Here is a 16,860-nt window from a genome sequence, read left to right on the forward strand (position 1 = left end):
TCTAAATTTAATGCTGAAGCATAAAATATGGTATGATTATCTATGAACAAAGCGTTTTTAAGATGTTCTTTATTTAAAATCTGTTTCTGGTCTTGAACAAGCAGCCTGGATTCCTATTGAGTATAGTTGGATTAATTGATGAACTTTTGACTCTTATTAAGTCCTACTTGACTTGTGAATGCCTTGAAATTGCAACTTCATTGTTTAAAATCCTTAGTAAAAGGCAAAAGATTTATACGATCTGAAGAGAAACCAGAGTATAAAGTAAAAAGTAATGTGTATTGCTGATCTTTGACCATAATAAAGATTTATAGATATTGTTTAAAATGTCATAAAGTTTTACGTAATTGTCTTTTAAAGTTATATTTCAATATTTTCAAGAAACAAACCCTGAGATGTTCCTGAGACATTCTCTGAAACAAGCCTGCCTAGGGCTATACCAGCTGATTCCAGGAAAAGCATGAGGTTCTCCACTTCCTCATTGCCTTAGTCATGAACCTTCTGGTTGGTTTGAGACAAGCTACTTTCTGCCATTCTCAGCCCTTTCCCCTATAACAGCTTTAATAACACTATTTAAATATAAACTTACTGCCCTTTCCATATTATTCAAACTCTTCTTTTAATCTGTCAGAGAGGAAGCTATACTTACCATGTTTTTTATTGTATTATAAGATCGTCCAGATCCTAAGACGCATCTAGCTTTTGGAGAGGAAAGCAAGAAAAAAATTGTTTTGTTTTGGCCACGAAAATCTTGCACGGCTTTGTCTAAACCTTTTATGACTTATCTTCAGTTGCCTCTTGTAACATGCTGTTATACAGAATAACAGAGCTGGAAGGGACCTTAGAGACCTTCTAGTCTAACCCCCTGCTCAGGCAGGAAACCCTATATCGTTTCAGCCAAAAGCTCTTGAAGCTACGGAAGAATTTCCCGTAGGTAAGGCTGTCCCCACAATGGATTTTTTTCTCCTGGGACCTGGTTCTATTCTGTTGCTGCCATTGCCTATTACTGCCACCTATTGTCGCCACCGTTTGCCACCACCACCTATTGACAGTTGGATCGTCCTCCCAGAATACCACCGATCAGCTGTTCCAGGTGGTGGGAATCACTGCCATCATTTGCTGCGAATAATGGCAGGGATCCCTGCTGCCTAAAACAGCTGATCGGCGGTATTTTGGGAGGCCGATCCAACTGGCGATAGGCGGTGGTGGCAAATGGTGGCAACAATAGGCAGCAGCAATAGGCAGCAGCAGAACCAGATCCCAGGAGAAAAAAATCCATTGTGGGGACAGCAGCAACAGGCAGCGGCGGCAAGAGGCGGCGCCAACCCCCACCACCTGGAACAGCTGATTGGCAGTATTCTAGGAGGCTAATCCAACCTCCAATAGGTGGTGGCAGTGAGCTGTGGCGAGCAGCGTTGATAGGTGGCAGTGGCGACAGGCCATTCACTGCTGCTGCCTATCACTACCATTGCACCAACCCCCTCCATCCCCACTGCCATGGCCCAATCTGTGATGCAATATTCGCTCCATAAGACACACAGACATTTCCACTCACTTTTTTGGTGGGGGGAGGTGTGTCTTATAGTGCAAAGAATATGGTAATTGGAAGATTTAATACTGATATTTTGCCTTTGTGGAGGAAAGGCTGGAAGAGGAAGTGGTAGACGAGGGTAAACCTCTGTGCCCAGCTCCTGGTTTTTAACCCTGTTATATCGCTGTACCAGATTTTAATTTGTTAAATGCGTATATTAAACAGCATGCAACTGGATTGAAAAGTATAATGAGCTGTTCATTGTTGTTTCTGCTGGTTGTGGTTACTGAATTTTCCCTGTCATGTGTTTTAAATTTTCTGTAACAGTCCAGAGGATCTATTTTAGAACATTTGATTAAATTGAGGTTAATATTTCTGAAACAGTCCAGGAGATTGCAGTGTTTTCACCTGGACTGTTTAATATGTCTAAATAATGTTATATGAAATGAAGAAATATCAATAATTAGGTATGAAGAATTTAGATCAAGGGCACTGCTTTGTTGCCTTGCGTAGACATCTTAATCCTACTGAATGACTATTCCTTTAGGGTCCAAGGTCTCTGCCAGATCTTTTTGTGTAAACAGTCCAGTAATATATTAGCCAGGTGGCTGGAGGTATTTTCATCAATGTTTGCTTTGAAATTCAAGGCACTAAAAGCTAAGTAGCAAATGTGCCAAGGTACAAACCTGGAATAATGTCAGATGCGTAGGTTTTCAAGTCAGTACAGTTTATTCACTAACTTGCAAAATACTTTGCCTGATGTGCTCCAGATCTCTTTGTATGTATGGACTCTTTCTTGAAGAAATTTATTCTATGATTGAAAAAAAAACAACAACCCTTCTTTAGTATTGTACTTAACTTTTGAAAATGCTCTTCTTTTAGGTATTTAGTATTTTTTTCATTTCACCCAGTTGTATATTATGGTGCTAGAGAACAGTACTATATACTGCTCAATAATACATTTCTTCAAATTATATCACCAGATTTAGCTCCAGTTTCATTCTGGATTCATAATGGCTAAATTGGCTTAACAAAACGTCATACCTATGTTCGTGCAATATTGAATGAAGAAAAGAAATAAAACATATTACAGCTTACATTGATGGCCTGGTTCATATAGTATGCTAAACATTGACTGCAGGTCTTCCCAGATGGAACCAAAAAAAATCCCATCCCATTTGAGCTTAGCATTTTGCACAAGTGCAGTTTCTAAAATGACTCTGAGTAGCTTTCTGTTAAATTATGTTCCCTAGGAATTCTACTTCTAACATCCCTATACACTCACCCTTATTTTCCTCTGTTATACACAATATTACCTTCCTAATGGACTCTCGCTTCACTATGCAAATCATCAAGCAGATCCCAGTTGCAGTACTAATGAGGAAAACAGTGTTCCTGGTGACTATAACATTAACCAGGAGAATACAGGAGCAAGAGGCATTAACACTTGGTAATAATCTAAGGTGAGCTCATATTTCTTTGTCCCCAAAAATTATACTGCCTTACTTCCATCCAATTGTATCTTATGCTTAGGAATATGCCATACAAAAGTCAGACATGTATAGGATATGTAAATATATATATCGAGCACATCCAGAAAACCCTTCTATCAGTTTTTTTGTGTCTAAGGGCCCAGGAGGGCTGGCCAATACTCAATCATTAACTCTTAGAAAAAAGAATGTTTGGCTAGTAGCAACATCCCTATACTTGCGCGTGCACGCGCACACACACACACGCACACACGCTGAATCCTCCTTCCCCAGTCTTCCTGATTCATGCCACTTGCACCACACTGCAACAACCCTCTGCCCCAACTTGTATGCAGCCTCCACCAGGACACCCAGGGCCTCCCTCAAGCCCCTGTGGCAGCCCCCATTCTCCTGCACTCCTTATCTGGGGCTTCCTCTGCTTAATGACCCATGTGTCTTGGGTTACACGTTGCTAAGTCACTAAGTATGCAGTCACATACTCTGCACCCAGATTGCCTAGTGTCACCCAATTGCAATTGTAACTCAAGGATGACCTATAATTCTATTTATTATAAGGTTACATCAAAGAGTCTTGCAAGACTGAAAGTATTTCGCCTCTCCTCTTCTTTTAGTGTCCAGAAAGTCCCTTTTGAATCCCTTTTGAAATGCCTCCATGCTTCCTCCCCCCACCAAATTAGGACTGAGCTGCCTCTTACCAGACTATTGTCCAGGCTGCAGAATTTTCTCCTGTCTTCCAAGGTCATTCTCACATACACCATTACAGATGCAACAATAGTTGTGAAATGTGCTGAAATAAATTCCTCAGCCCTCAATGCTAGAGAAATATGATTGTGGCGTATCCCTGTAGAAAAGTATTAACTTAGTTCAGAAACCTACAATGATAATTCGATTTATCATAAAATTCCTTCTGGGGGCAAGGAATTGTCTATAAAAGATGGAAAATACTTTTCTGTGTTTTGAGCATTGTGGTGATTTGTTGCTTATAACCAAACATCAACATAGTTTAAGTCGATTCCTATTGCTCCCAGGATAGTAGCAATTTCTCTTTAGCCCTGCTTTCCTACCAGAAGAAATTAAACGTTTTCCAGTGAACAGAAGGATAATTCAGATTTTGTCCAATCACGTTATATAGTAGACCTTAGTAAAAAAAATAATTAGTGGGAATTGTTGAATATGCCAATTTGAAAAAGAAAGCAATTGGGTCAAGGGTAAACTGTGTACTTTGCAAAAATGTAGCCAAAAATTTATCTAAGATTTTGAAAATGCTGGCTTTTATACATGAATGTTCAAAACAATTTCAGAAATATACATCCAGCATTACTGTAAGAGAAATTTGTCATCTCAGTTGTTTGCCAAGTGGCATGGAACAATAACAGAGAAAAAAAACAGGGTTTATGCTATCTTCTATAATTACAGTACTACCTATAATTAATATCTGCTCTGCATTCAAAGCAAACATTAAATTTTAAAATTTTATAATTTTAAAGAGGATAAATGGCTTTAAATATGTTTATAATTGCTCTTAAGATTAGGAGATGCTTCCTTTACCTATTTTGTTTTCTATTTTTTTTGCTCTTTACAGCTTTAACACTTTTTTCTTTTCTAACTGTTTCTTTATATTGTTTTATATTTATCCTTTTAACTTTGTAAGAATTCTCCAATGAAACCTATTGAAGCAAAAATAAACTAGAACTAGGAGATCAGGAGTTGGCTCTTTCAGATTAAAACCTTTAAAACCAGCAGTTTCACATTTGATGTGTGTCTACTATAGTTAATGAAAGGAAATCTTTTGGCGAAAAAAACAATGAAAAGTACACTATGTTGAAAGAGGCAGACAATGCATGACTGGCAATCAATGACTTTTCTATTCTCTATGTGCTACAGATTTTCTAAAGGGTTTGAGACTTATTAATGTTGCTAAATGATCTTGATTTGTGCTATTGTACAAATAGCATTCTTGACTTTACTTCAAAGCCCCTTTTTTGCAAAAATGCAAATTTCCTCAAGTAAATATTACTTGTTGCTTTAATAAAAGCAATATCAATTTTTAAGATTGGAAATTTTATTTTGTGAGTCAAGCTAGCAACTTCACTAATTTGAGCTAATTAATATAATGAAGAGCCACTTTCTTTTGTACTCATAAAGAACTGATTTTCTCAATATTTTATTTATGAATTTCCAAAATAGTTCAGATTAAGACTCTAAAACTAAGCAGTATACAAAAAAGTATTACAAATTATATAGCACTTCCTATGCGGGGAGCTTACAGCTTTCAAGTTGCAAAGCATTTCTGGAACAATGAGATGTTTACAAGTCTCTGGAAGGAATGAGGAGGAGAACCTCCCTTGTCTGAGGAGGACATGGGGGGAGGGGAACCCCCACAGAGAATGCCTGCTTCAGCCCTCTTGTCACAGTACTTGTTAGGTGGAGGTTTTCATTAGGCATTCTCTGTGGCCCTGGGCAGAGTTGATATGAGATAGGCATGTGAATGCTCTTCGTGCAGCAATCTGGCAGGCTCCCACCTTTTTAGCCTTCTGGATGGCCATAAAGAGCAAGCTCCAATCCAAATGGACATTGAGGTACAGTGAGGTGGGAACCTGCAGATAGCTTGTTATAGTGTCCCAGGAAGCACAGTATTTTTGTTCTGCTTTTTATGTTTTTTAAATATATTTAGGTTTTGTTGTGAGCTTCAAACAGTTGTGTTCTAAGATAGGCAAATAAATAAATATGACAGCCAATCTTAGAAATATTTCACCTGTAATAAACCATTCTATTTATGGATGAATATATAATAGCTCTTCAACTACCAAAATAACACCCAAACTGGAAAATAAGCACTAGCATGATTTTTCAGATTGCTTGTAATAAGCCTTACCCCCAAAATAAGCCCCAGTTAAGATCTGTCAGCGAGACACATTTAGTACCATATTTTCCCCAAAATAAGACCTAACTGGAAAATAAGCCCTAATGAGACTTTTGGGGCAAAAATTAATATAAGATGTATTCTTATTTTTGGGGAAACATGGATAGTCCTTTGGATAAGGAGAACTAATATGTTAATAACATTTTTTTGTCAACTATGAACCTTAGCTTTCCTGAAGCTACCAAGTATCTGTTTGTGCTCCATTACATAGCATTACCTTGGTCATAAATGCTTTGAATGAGGTATACTTCCCTTTTCTATGCCAGTGGTGCCTGGGCAGAGCCATCGTCTGGTTTTCACTCATGGCTAAATTTAAGTCAGGGAAGAAGGAATGGAGATAAAAAGGAAGACTGTAAAACATGAAATCAAGGCTTTAGAGGAGTTGCAGCTGATCTGGTATCATCTGCTGAAAAACCATGTGAATTTGTTTTTGCTCATCATGTGCCTCTGGCTAAATCAATAGTATGGTTTTATTTAGCACAGTTAGGAGAATCCTTAACAGCCTACAGTAATAATACTCACTCCATTCATTGATTTTCTTTCTCCAAGAGCTACCTTGTGAACCATCTGGCTAAGCAGGCAGTGTGAGGTCCTGAATCTTTCTTTAATTATTTATGTTCGACTGCTTGTGAAGCAGCTGTCACTTCATACACAGCTGGAAAACACACCTTTCACCTCCAGTTTTTTAAGCCATAGTAACCCACCACAGAATACTGATGGTGGAATGATGGATTCTTGGCTTTTTTTATTCTTGTACATTTTTTATATTAAACTCTTTTGCCTAGGATTATATTTTAGTCTCTTGGTTTTTCCCCTTTCTTCTTAAACTGCTCATTGCTAAAATCCTGGACACAGGGTATCATAATTTTGGGGAATAAACAAGAGACTCTTTAAATATTTTTTTTTGCAGAGACTATTTTTGTGATTCTCCAACAGCAACTCTCAAGCACACTTGTGCTACAGAAATAATAATTACAATATAATTTACCACAAAGAAATCCTATTTTGAATATATAAGAATTAGTTTAACTTTAGAACACTTTTGAAAAGTTAATCCTTATTTCAAGTATAGGTCTATATTGACTCCTCAAAACAGCTTGATTTATACTGAATGAATTTCCTCTCATAGGAAAGCCAAAAGTATATTTGCAGTACCGTATGGGAGTTTCTCCTTTATCTGTCTTATTTTGAACACCATTTCCTTTTGATTAAAAAAGAACTTAATAACATCATCACTCTTCTTGAACTGAATCCAAGAGAAACTGGGACTATTGAATTAGCGGCCATTTAGTATTTTCTGAAATATTTCTTTTGACAAATTAAAAAAAGCTAGGATTTGCTAGAAAGAGTAGCATCTTACCTCTTATACAGTATAAAGTTTAATAGGCCTGTCCATACCTGAATATATTGTGTATTAACTGAATATATGCTCATATAAACAGGCAATTTGTGCTTGGATACTGCTGTATTTATGTGAAGATATTTATCTGCTTATTTGGAATGCTCATAGCTAATCCAAAATCAGTTCTAACTATTTTCTTTTCCTCAGTTGTGCATGCTATTATTTTCCTCCTTATACTCAGCCTGTTGCAACTAACTGTGCATGAACCAATAACCACTCATGTGCACCATTATGCAATATCTAATTGTGCTGCTTTCTTTTCCCCCCCATAAGTACTCTAACAGAGCAATTATATATATTGTGTGGCAACCTTGCTGGTCAAGGTGACTTGCAAAGGAATCTGGTTTATATATAACCATTTAACTACAGTTTAACTTTGTTGAGGGCTGTTTCTAAAATGATCTGCAGTATCTGGACTTCTGCTAGAAGCACAAAACGTGACTAGAATAACATATTAGATTTTCTTTTGGAGTCTAATATATTTATTAGAATTTATCTGATTTGGAAACACGTTGCTTTAATTAGTATGTCTCTGTCTGGGCCAGAATATATTTATTCCTTCAAAACTAGCAGAAGAAAAAAGATGTTTTGCTCCTTCCTGCTCCACCCTTCCTCCTTGGAAAGAATATGGAAAAACTAGCCAAACTGTACATTGTTTAAAACATTACTCCCCAAGATAATCTTCCTTCCATTTGCAACAGTGCTACTTTTTTCTCATGTCGTTTCAGGTGATGTTGTGGATATCTATCAGCGAGAGTTCCTAGCACTGAGAGACCGTTTGCATGCTGCCGAACAGGAAAGCCTCAAGCGGTCAAAGGAGCTGAATGTAGTCCTAGATGAAATAAAGAGAGCCATCTCTGAAAAGCAAGCCCTACGGGACATAAATCGGACGTGGAGCAGTTTATCTGGTAAATCCGGCTTTTAAAAAGATGAGCTGTAGAGAAGTCTGCCTCAACCTGATGCCAAAGGCTGGAAGGTCTGGCAATTGGAATCCATCAAGCCTGGAAGCACCAGTAGTGGCTGGCCAGCAAAGAGCATTTGCTATGCGGATGTTTTGTAGGTCACTGAATGTAATGACGAGGGCTTAAAGTTTATGAAAATGCATTGAATCATGATACTCGCCATGCATGAAATGATGTGAAAATTATTTAAAATGCTCTTGGTCCAGTCAAAACATACAGAGTCATTGCAAACATGCAGACCGATGTTGTAGAGGGAGGCTATTCCGTTTAAGATTCCATCTCAAGGTCCATAGCTTTTTGCAAGAAAAAACTGTGCTGTCATAGCGTTAGTTTTTGTGTGAACCCTGCTGCCTGATTTCTATTTCCGCTCAAGCTTCCCTGGTTTTGTATATCATTTTTCTCAATAGTTTTAGCCAGCTGGTCTCTAAAGAGAACTTGTAAACAATCCCCCTTTTGCACAGAACAGTATTCTTGCCCTTAGTTTTAGTTTAGTTTAGTTTTATTAAACTTGTATGCCACCCTATTCCCCGAGGGGACTCAGGGAGGCTAACAAACTAAATAGGGAAAAGGGGAAGTACAAAAAACAAGAAGACAAGACAAACACAAAAAAACAAATTAAAAACTCGTCAACAGCCGCAACAATTCGAGTGGGGCTGGGAACTCATCAGCCTCAGGCCTGCCGGAACAGCCAGGTTTTAACGGCTTTGCGGAAAGCCTGAAGGGTGGTGAGGGTCCGGATCTCCACGGGGAGATCATTCCAGAGGGCCGGACCAACCACAGAGAAGGCCTTCCCCCCGGGGGGTCAACAGTCGACACTGGCTAGTTAATGGAATCCGGAGGAGGCCTAATGTGATTTAATAATGCATTGTTGTGTGTATAATAACATTAAATGTATATGCCTCCTGACTCCCAGCAACTCTTGGGTGGATTACAGATGGTTAAAAAAAACATTCAAAAACAATAATACACAATAATGCAAAACAAAGAAACAAGATAGGGAAGAAACAAATCTAGATGGAACAAAGGGAAGGAAGGAAGGAAGGAAGGAAGGAAGGAAGGAAGGAAGGAAGGAAGGAAGGAAGGAAGGGGCACCAGTCATGCTTGCTAAAGGCGTGGGAAAAGAGCCACATCTTCTGGCCTTTGAAATACCAGTAGGGTGAAGGCTATTCGAATATCGGGGAATCTTATTCCAGAGTACAGGTGCTGTACAAAGACAGGCTTCCATGGTCCTGATCATGCCACTTTTAGTCAATGGAATCTGGATTGTGTGAACCAGCTAGGCAGATATTGTGAGAGACAGGCAGTTGCTCAAGTAACTAGGCTCTGTGCCATGTAGGACTTTATAGGAAGCAACCAACTTCTTGAATTGCACTCAGAAACAAGCTGCCAACCAGGGCAGCTCCTAAAGCAAAGCTGTTACATTGGTATAGAAGAGAGGCTTCTGAAGAGTATAGCCTCTGCTGCTTGAAAAGGCTGTGTCAAAATGTTTAAAATGAAGGTGTATAAAGGATATAATTGCACTCAAAAGGCGTATAATAGAAAATTCTTCTCATTTGAATTGAAATGTAAGATGTATGTTTCTAAAACATAAAATAGCGGCATCATTTACAATTGGATTTCAGATCCTTACATACACTGGGTTCTTTTCCAATTAAAAACTTATTTTCATGGGTACATTTGAATACAGGTGGCCCAAATTTAGAACATAACTTTGGGGATTTGTAGTGTTATAGATTCAATATCAAAAATGTGTTATCAGTGAGGCTGATAACATTTTAGATTGTGAACTAATCTAAAACAGCTGCATGGTTCTAATAAATTAGATAATAGATAAATAAGATAAATAATTAAAGAAAATTAGGTTCTGAGATTTGGTACCCTGATGCTGTTATCTAGTTTGGGTAATGAAACATCTGCAAGAAAACAACCTAGCTCAGATAGCACCAGGGACTCCCCATTTCAACCCTGAGTTTCAAATATTATCCTTTATTGATTTGATAAATTTCTGTTTCCCTTTTTTCAAACAACCTAAGGAAGAGTGAAGCATGGCTGTTTAGGGCTTCATGCTAAACGTAAATGAAATTAGACGATATAAAAGAAAAATATTGTACTATTTTACAAAATGGTTATTGCAATTGGTTAGACGGTGTATGAAATGGTTCTGTCCAGCAAAAGGGATTGAATATATTATCCATGGGGTTCCCCTATTTTCCCCCAGATGAAACAAAACTAAAACTCTGGAATATCACTAACAAGAATGTGCTGCATCTTCCAACCATCTTCCATCATTTGCCACATTTGTTGTCAAAGGAGAACAGCCTGCAGCCAGCCATTCATCTGGGACAAGGGCGCACTGGAGGTAAGTGGGTGCCAACAGTTCAGTCAGTTGTTATTCTTTCCTAATCCTAGCTGGAGTGCCACAACAATGCTCTGCTGAAGTATGACTTGTTTCTTTGTGGTTTAAGGTGGGAGCTTTTAAACTGGGTCATGCTCTCATGGGGATCAAGAGCAGTTTAGTCCCAGTGCTTAAAGAGTTTTGCCTCAAAAATAGCACTGGAGTGAGCATTTTTCCGTATTGCTACATTTGTCTATCTACCTCCTTTTCATAGCAAAGGCAAAATGCTCCTTAAAATTATAATGCAGGTAGTCTTTGACTTTAGCTTCCATAATTATTCTCTTGTTGAAGTGTTCAGTTTGCATGTTCCCTGCAACATGCAAAGGACAAACAAACAGGAAAATAAATGCACACATCGCAGAACACAAGAACGCAGTCAGAAAAAAAGAAAAAACTTCCTCCCTTTCCCAGCACCTTAAAACTACAGGACATGGAATTAATTTTGAAAGAACCAGGTTAATCTCCAAAACTGAAACACTTCAACAAGAGAATAATTATGGAAGCTATTGAAATAGAGAAACACTCCCACAACATGAATAAACGTGATGATACATCCCGCCTACCAGACATCTGGAAACCAGCCCTAGTCAACAAACGAGCCCCACCCACCACCCAGGCCGTTACAACACGAAACAACAATAGACACACAGCCAGCACCAATCAGCACCAATTTACCAATCATGATACAATCACACAACCAATCATTCCACTTACTGAAATAAAGCCAGCACTCCACACCCCAAGATTTATAGAAATATGGCAGCTCCAATCACACTTTAAGCCCAAAACCCAGCCTGAAGATGGCGAGTGAGACCTCGCTGAAGCATTGCCAAAAAAATCTCAATGTTACACGGGAAAAGACCCAAATACAACAAGACCAACATACCTCCACCCATGAAAATCTAATCTCAGGCAATTATGCTTTATTCTGCAGAGATGTTTTAAAAAACTATGATCTACCATGCATGTGAACACAATCAATATCATTCAGATTGTGAATTGCTTTAGTATTGTAGAATCAATTATACATATTATAATATATGTATATATGTATAATTGGAGATCAGGATACATTACACTGAAGCACAGACAGGGTACATAGGGATGATTGGATATAGCAGCAAGGCATTTCATCAAATAAATCATATGGCTTAGTGAGGTCATGAAGCAATTAAAAGTATCACTATGGGTCAGAACTGCAAAGACGATGAGGTTGTGAAAGAAGAAGAAGCATTTCTGAAGATAGGTTCTTTCGAGATAATTATTTTCTTCTGCTTTCCTATAGCTCTGTTCATCTCCCAGTTCTTTGTTCAATTTATCAGCCTTATTTGCCTTCTGAATGTTTTAAAGCCAAGCAGACAATTTTAGTTTCCTAATTTGGTTTAATTTGACACCATTTACTGAGCCAGTGTTTTGTTTTCCCTGGGACAATGTATTCAGGTAAGGGCTTAGTCTCAAATTTCCTATATGTACCATATTTACATCATAGGAAAATAAAAATTTCCTTAATTACCTATTAATTGGAGGATTTATAGATTAATAGTTGTGAATGGTAGTGCAGATAGATGCAGTTTCAAAAAGATGAAGATTATTCTTTGCCTGAGAAGAACTGCTTGTCTGATGAATTTAATCCTTTCCATAATACCTAAATGGTAGTTTCCTTCCCCCTCCCTTTCTCCTTCCCTTTCCCCTTCCTCTTTCCTTTCCTTTCCTATCTAGTTATCTCTGCACCTTGCTTTATCCCCAACCAATCTTGTTCTCATCCTTCTCTTCCCTCCCTAGTGAGCTGCTGAATTCATACCCAATGCTAAGTCAGGAGTTTTAAGACAGGACAGTGCTTTGTTAAGTAACTCATAATTGCTTGGTTATTGCATTATCAACCAGCCTAACAGAGCATAAATGAAAAGTGCACCACAACAGAATGATACTGCAGAATTTAACATTTTGAAATACTGGTATAAAATATAAGATTTTCTTCTTGAGTCTCTTTTCAGGTTGTTGTTTTTAAACACTGTTGTCTTTTTTTTTTTTAAAGAACACATTTTCCTTGCAACCGCTGTGAAGATTGACATAGAATGTCCTTATTTATTAGTTCATACCCAAGAATATAGATCAACTGACAGAACTGAGAATTGAACTCATTTTGAAAGTGGTGTGAGATAGTGTGAAAGTGTTTGGTTGCTAGCAAGATAATTTCACATCTGTTTTGTTTTGCTCCTTTACAGTATCAGTAGTCATGGGGATCCCCAGTGTCAAAAGGGAGGTCCACTCATATTTGACAGATACCCTGAACTCCTTGATCTCCGAGCTCAACCAGCAGGAGAAAGAAGATTCTGTCATTGTCGTCCTGATTGCTGAGGTAACATGAGTGATCCTTTCGCTTTTGAATCTGTCTTTCATAGCTCTATATATCTTCATTTTGTGTGCTTGGCAGAAAACTGGGAAGCCACAGCTAGTCATAAGATAGCAGGATGATTTTCACATTGTTATGAGCCAACTTTTCCTCTGGCACACAGAGAGAAATCTAACTTAAGGCTGCTGTCCGACAAGGATCATCAGCCATATCCTGTCAATGGGTCCCAGTAGACTATTTCAAATGTGAAAAAATGCTTGGGCGTATTCAGCTGTGGAGGGTCAATATGTTAGCAGAAGGCTGTTTACTGCCTTACCAACATTTGTATACGTCCTTTTAATCTCAGTTGTACTGGGTTGGTTGATGTTTGTTCTTAGAGAGTTAGAGGGAATTGTTTACTGAAATACTATTTCCAAAGGAGCCCTGGTGATATTCTCCCAGGATTTGTTGCAGAAATAATAAGATAATAATAGAACTGAGAACTGAGCTGAAACCAAGGCATGTGCTTTTTCTAAATGAATGCCTTTAATCAAAACATATTTTGAGCTCTAGAATTAGCATGACCATAACACGTTAATAAACAATGGCTGCAGTTTATCTTATGATTTATGTGCATGTGTATATATGCATATTTTCTTACTGCGTTCCCACTGTGGTTATTTATCCCCAGTTTGAAATGCAATTGTTTTCTTTTCAAAAATCCTTAAAGCAACAGAACTTCTTGCATCCTGCTATTGTAGAGAGAAACACTAATTTTAATGTTCACTTTCAGTTTTCACTTCCAACATTTTTGGTTAGGATGTGATTGTCGTGTTTTAATATTTTGCCCCACACCATTAAGGAATTAAAATGTTCTGTGTTCAGAAAGCAAAAAAAATATTCTTAGTGGAAAAGAGGATGTAAAGTTATGTGACCTCTAATTTGGACAGTAAATTCAAGGATGTAAAGGAGGTCCATCACAACTGTGGTGGCTCAGTTATATAGTAGTAGCAATAGGGACGGCTGGACTTCAAGTAAAATTCTGGATGTGTAACCCAAGTGAACTCACTGGCACAGCCATTTTGATTTGCCAGCTTTACTCCCAACATGTGTATATCAGGGACACAACTGGGGCAATAGGTTTAGGATTGTTGGCCCAGAACATTCAATGAAAGCCACCTGGCTGACTCTGGGCCACTCATTCTTTCTCAGTTCAATCCACCTTACAGGATTGTTGTGGGGAAAATAGGAGGAGGAAGGAATATTATGTATGTTTGCCACCTTCAGTTACTTCTGAAGTAATAAAGGTGGGATAAAAATCTAATAAACAAATTCGTACTACTACTGAACTGTGATAATCACTGAACAATTGCACTAGCTTGCAGGAGTCAGTGCCTCTCTACAGATCTGTCATAAAAACATCCAAACCTTAAGTCTCTTGTTGACTAGTAAGTAGAATTTCAGTACAGAAGATATTGTATTTTCTTATAACTTTGACTAATCTTTTATCATAGGAGAAGATAAAGGGAATTGAGAGAAGAAACAACTATACTTTTTGTTAATTGATATGTTACATTATACAAATAACAATGTAAATTTTACCATTAGCAAAAAGCCTTATTGTAATGGTATGTGGGAATGATCTTGGGAAACATGGAGAAGAGAAGCAGCCTAGGGAACAGTCAGATAAAAGCTATCTTAGCCCACAGCATGGGCCAAGCAGCTCAGAAGAAACTCTCCTAAGTTCCTTAGGCCAGGGGTCCCAAAACCCCGGTCTGTACACCTGCAGTGGGCTGCGGTATTCCAGAAATCAGGCTGCACAAACAAGCAAAGCCCCGTCTGTGGGATACAGACAGCATGTGAAACATGTCCCCTCTGGTCCATGGAAAAATTGTTGTGTTATGTCAGACTCAGCCAGCAGGCGGCGTTCCAGGAAGGAGCCTTGATTGGTTTAGGTGTGCCTGCCGGCAGGCAGGAATAATACAACTCTCCCATTGGTTCTCCGCCTGACAGCTCCAAGTATAAATAGCTGTCAGGTGGGGGTTTGTTGGTTCTGTCAGTTCTAGTGTTGTTAACGTTAATAAACGCTTAAGTTCAATTCCTGCCTCCTCGGTTATTGACGCCACAACATTAAAAAAATCTCTCCATGAACCAGTCCCAAAAGGTTGGGGGCCACTGTCTTAGGCCATAAAGGGGACACGGAGAGAAATGAACTTTCAGCCAGGCAGGATTTTCTTGACGCAACTGTACAATTAAGTGCAATTAGCTCATTTGGCCATGCTTTCTTTCTTGTTTATTTCACAAGGTTGACATCTACTTTGCCGGTAAACATATAACAACTTAGTCATGTTTAACCTCCACTAAGGATGTTTATAGAGTAGTGGGGGAAAATGCACTTTAAAAATACTTGAATAGTCACTTTACTTGCGTTGCTGCTCTTTTTTGTTGTTATTATCAGTCAGGAGAGTAGAGAAAGATTTGGGGTTGATCTAGTTGTCCAGATACCTGACGTTTTATGATTTTTTTGCATTTTAGTTTTTTTTCTTTTTACTTATACTACATCAACAACAATTAAAATAATGCAAAACGATGTATAAACTTTTAGTTAAATTCAGGTAGTGTTTTGAAAAATATAGAGAATGGGAAAATCCAAAAGTTACATTTCCCAGCCATGAAGTCTGCTACTCAGACTCAGTATTAAGATGGTATTTGTAGACTCAATGCATGAAGGAAATGCTGGACTGTACCAGCTTTGAACAATCAAAACCATTGCTCCTGATTTAATAGTACATAGGACCTTAGTATAGAAGTAAACAGAAAAACAAAAAAGAAGTATAAAGTTTTTTTATGAGTAAAGCCAGATAAAACTGTTAGGCACTGCACTAAATAAAAAGTGAATTCAGCTATATTACTTAGGGGAAGGAATCCTCTTAGCTGGAATTCCCTAATCCCAGCCACATCCAGATGCATGGATTTAAGTCCCATAATTCTCTGTAATAGCTGAGGAATTCTGGGAGTTGAATGCACAGGTTGTGCTCTAACTATAGAGTAACTCTTTAGGTAATAGGAAGTTCTCTTCTTCTGTAATAAGACCATCCTGCTTGGCCGAATGCATATTTAAAGCAGTAATTACTGCAGATCCAATAAAACATGCAAATAGTCTTATTCATTCCAGCCTAGCACTTTTAATTCTAATCCTAAAGTCCTGAAAACTCATAGTTTATGTATGAGTAGAAATCCATTGCCATTTTTGCACCTCCATAAAGTACCGAAAAACAACTATTAGTATCTAAAACCCTTTACTACGGAAACCAAAATCTTATCTCTCAGCAACTGTGAATGTGTCTAACCACAGAGAATAGAACCACAGGTAACAATGAACTGTAGTATATTTTTTTTAGATGAACAATGCTAACTGTTGAGATTCCTTTGCCAAATCTGACACTTAAACAAAAACTAATCATTACATTACAGCTGCTCTGCTTACAAAACCACTGATATTCCAGCAGTGTATATTACCTATCTATTTCCACCTGATTTGCAGCGTTTTATTTATTTTTTCATAATTTATATAGCTACCCATCTCACAAACAAGTAATTCTAATTATCAGCTATACAATGTGATGACTTGTAATTTGTGTTTGTATTTAAAAAAGAGATAAATCGTAGCCTGCACAAGATTTCTGACTCTGCCTGCTCTTCTGGCAGTTCCGATACTGCCTTGATATAGTTTGGTTTCGTGGTTGCTAAAAATCAGGAGATTGTGAGTTCTAGTCCTGCCCTAGGCATGAAAGCCGGCTGTGTGACATTGGGCCAGTCACTCTC

At 38.1% G+C, this 16,860-nt stretch overlaps 1 protein-coding gene across 1 annotated transcript in view; it reads left to right on the forward strand.

Annotated features, from left to right (window-relative positions):
* The window catches only part of MGAT4B (alpha-1,3-mannosyl-glycoprotein 4-beta-N-acetylglucosaminyltransferase B), a 111,776-nt gene that overhangs the window by 52,964 nt on the left and 41,952 nt on the right, over positions 1 to 16,860 (forward strand). Inside the window, exons 2-4 of the mRNA XM_014053211.2 lie at positions 8,075 to 8,254; positions 10,527 to 10,667; positions 12,929 to 13,062. Coding sequence (XP_013908686.1) covers positions 8,075 to 8,254; positions 10,527 to 10,667; positions 12,929 to 13,062 — 455 coding nt within the window. The remainder of the gene's footprint in view (positions 1 to 8,074; positions 8,255 to 10,526; positions 10,668 to 12,928; positions 13,063 to 16,860) is intronic.

This window comes from Thamnophis sirtalis, unplaced genomic scaffold, assembly GCF_051295495.1.
Source record: "Thamnophis sirtalis isolate CommonGarterSnake01/CBP01778 unplaced genomic scaffold, rThaSir2_p1.2 scaffold_3, whole genome shotgun sequence".
In the NCBI taxonomy this organism is placed as follows: Eukaryota; Metazoa; Chordata; class Lepidosauria; order Squamata; family Natricidae; genus Thamnophis; species Thamnophis sirtalis.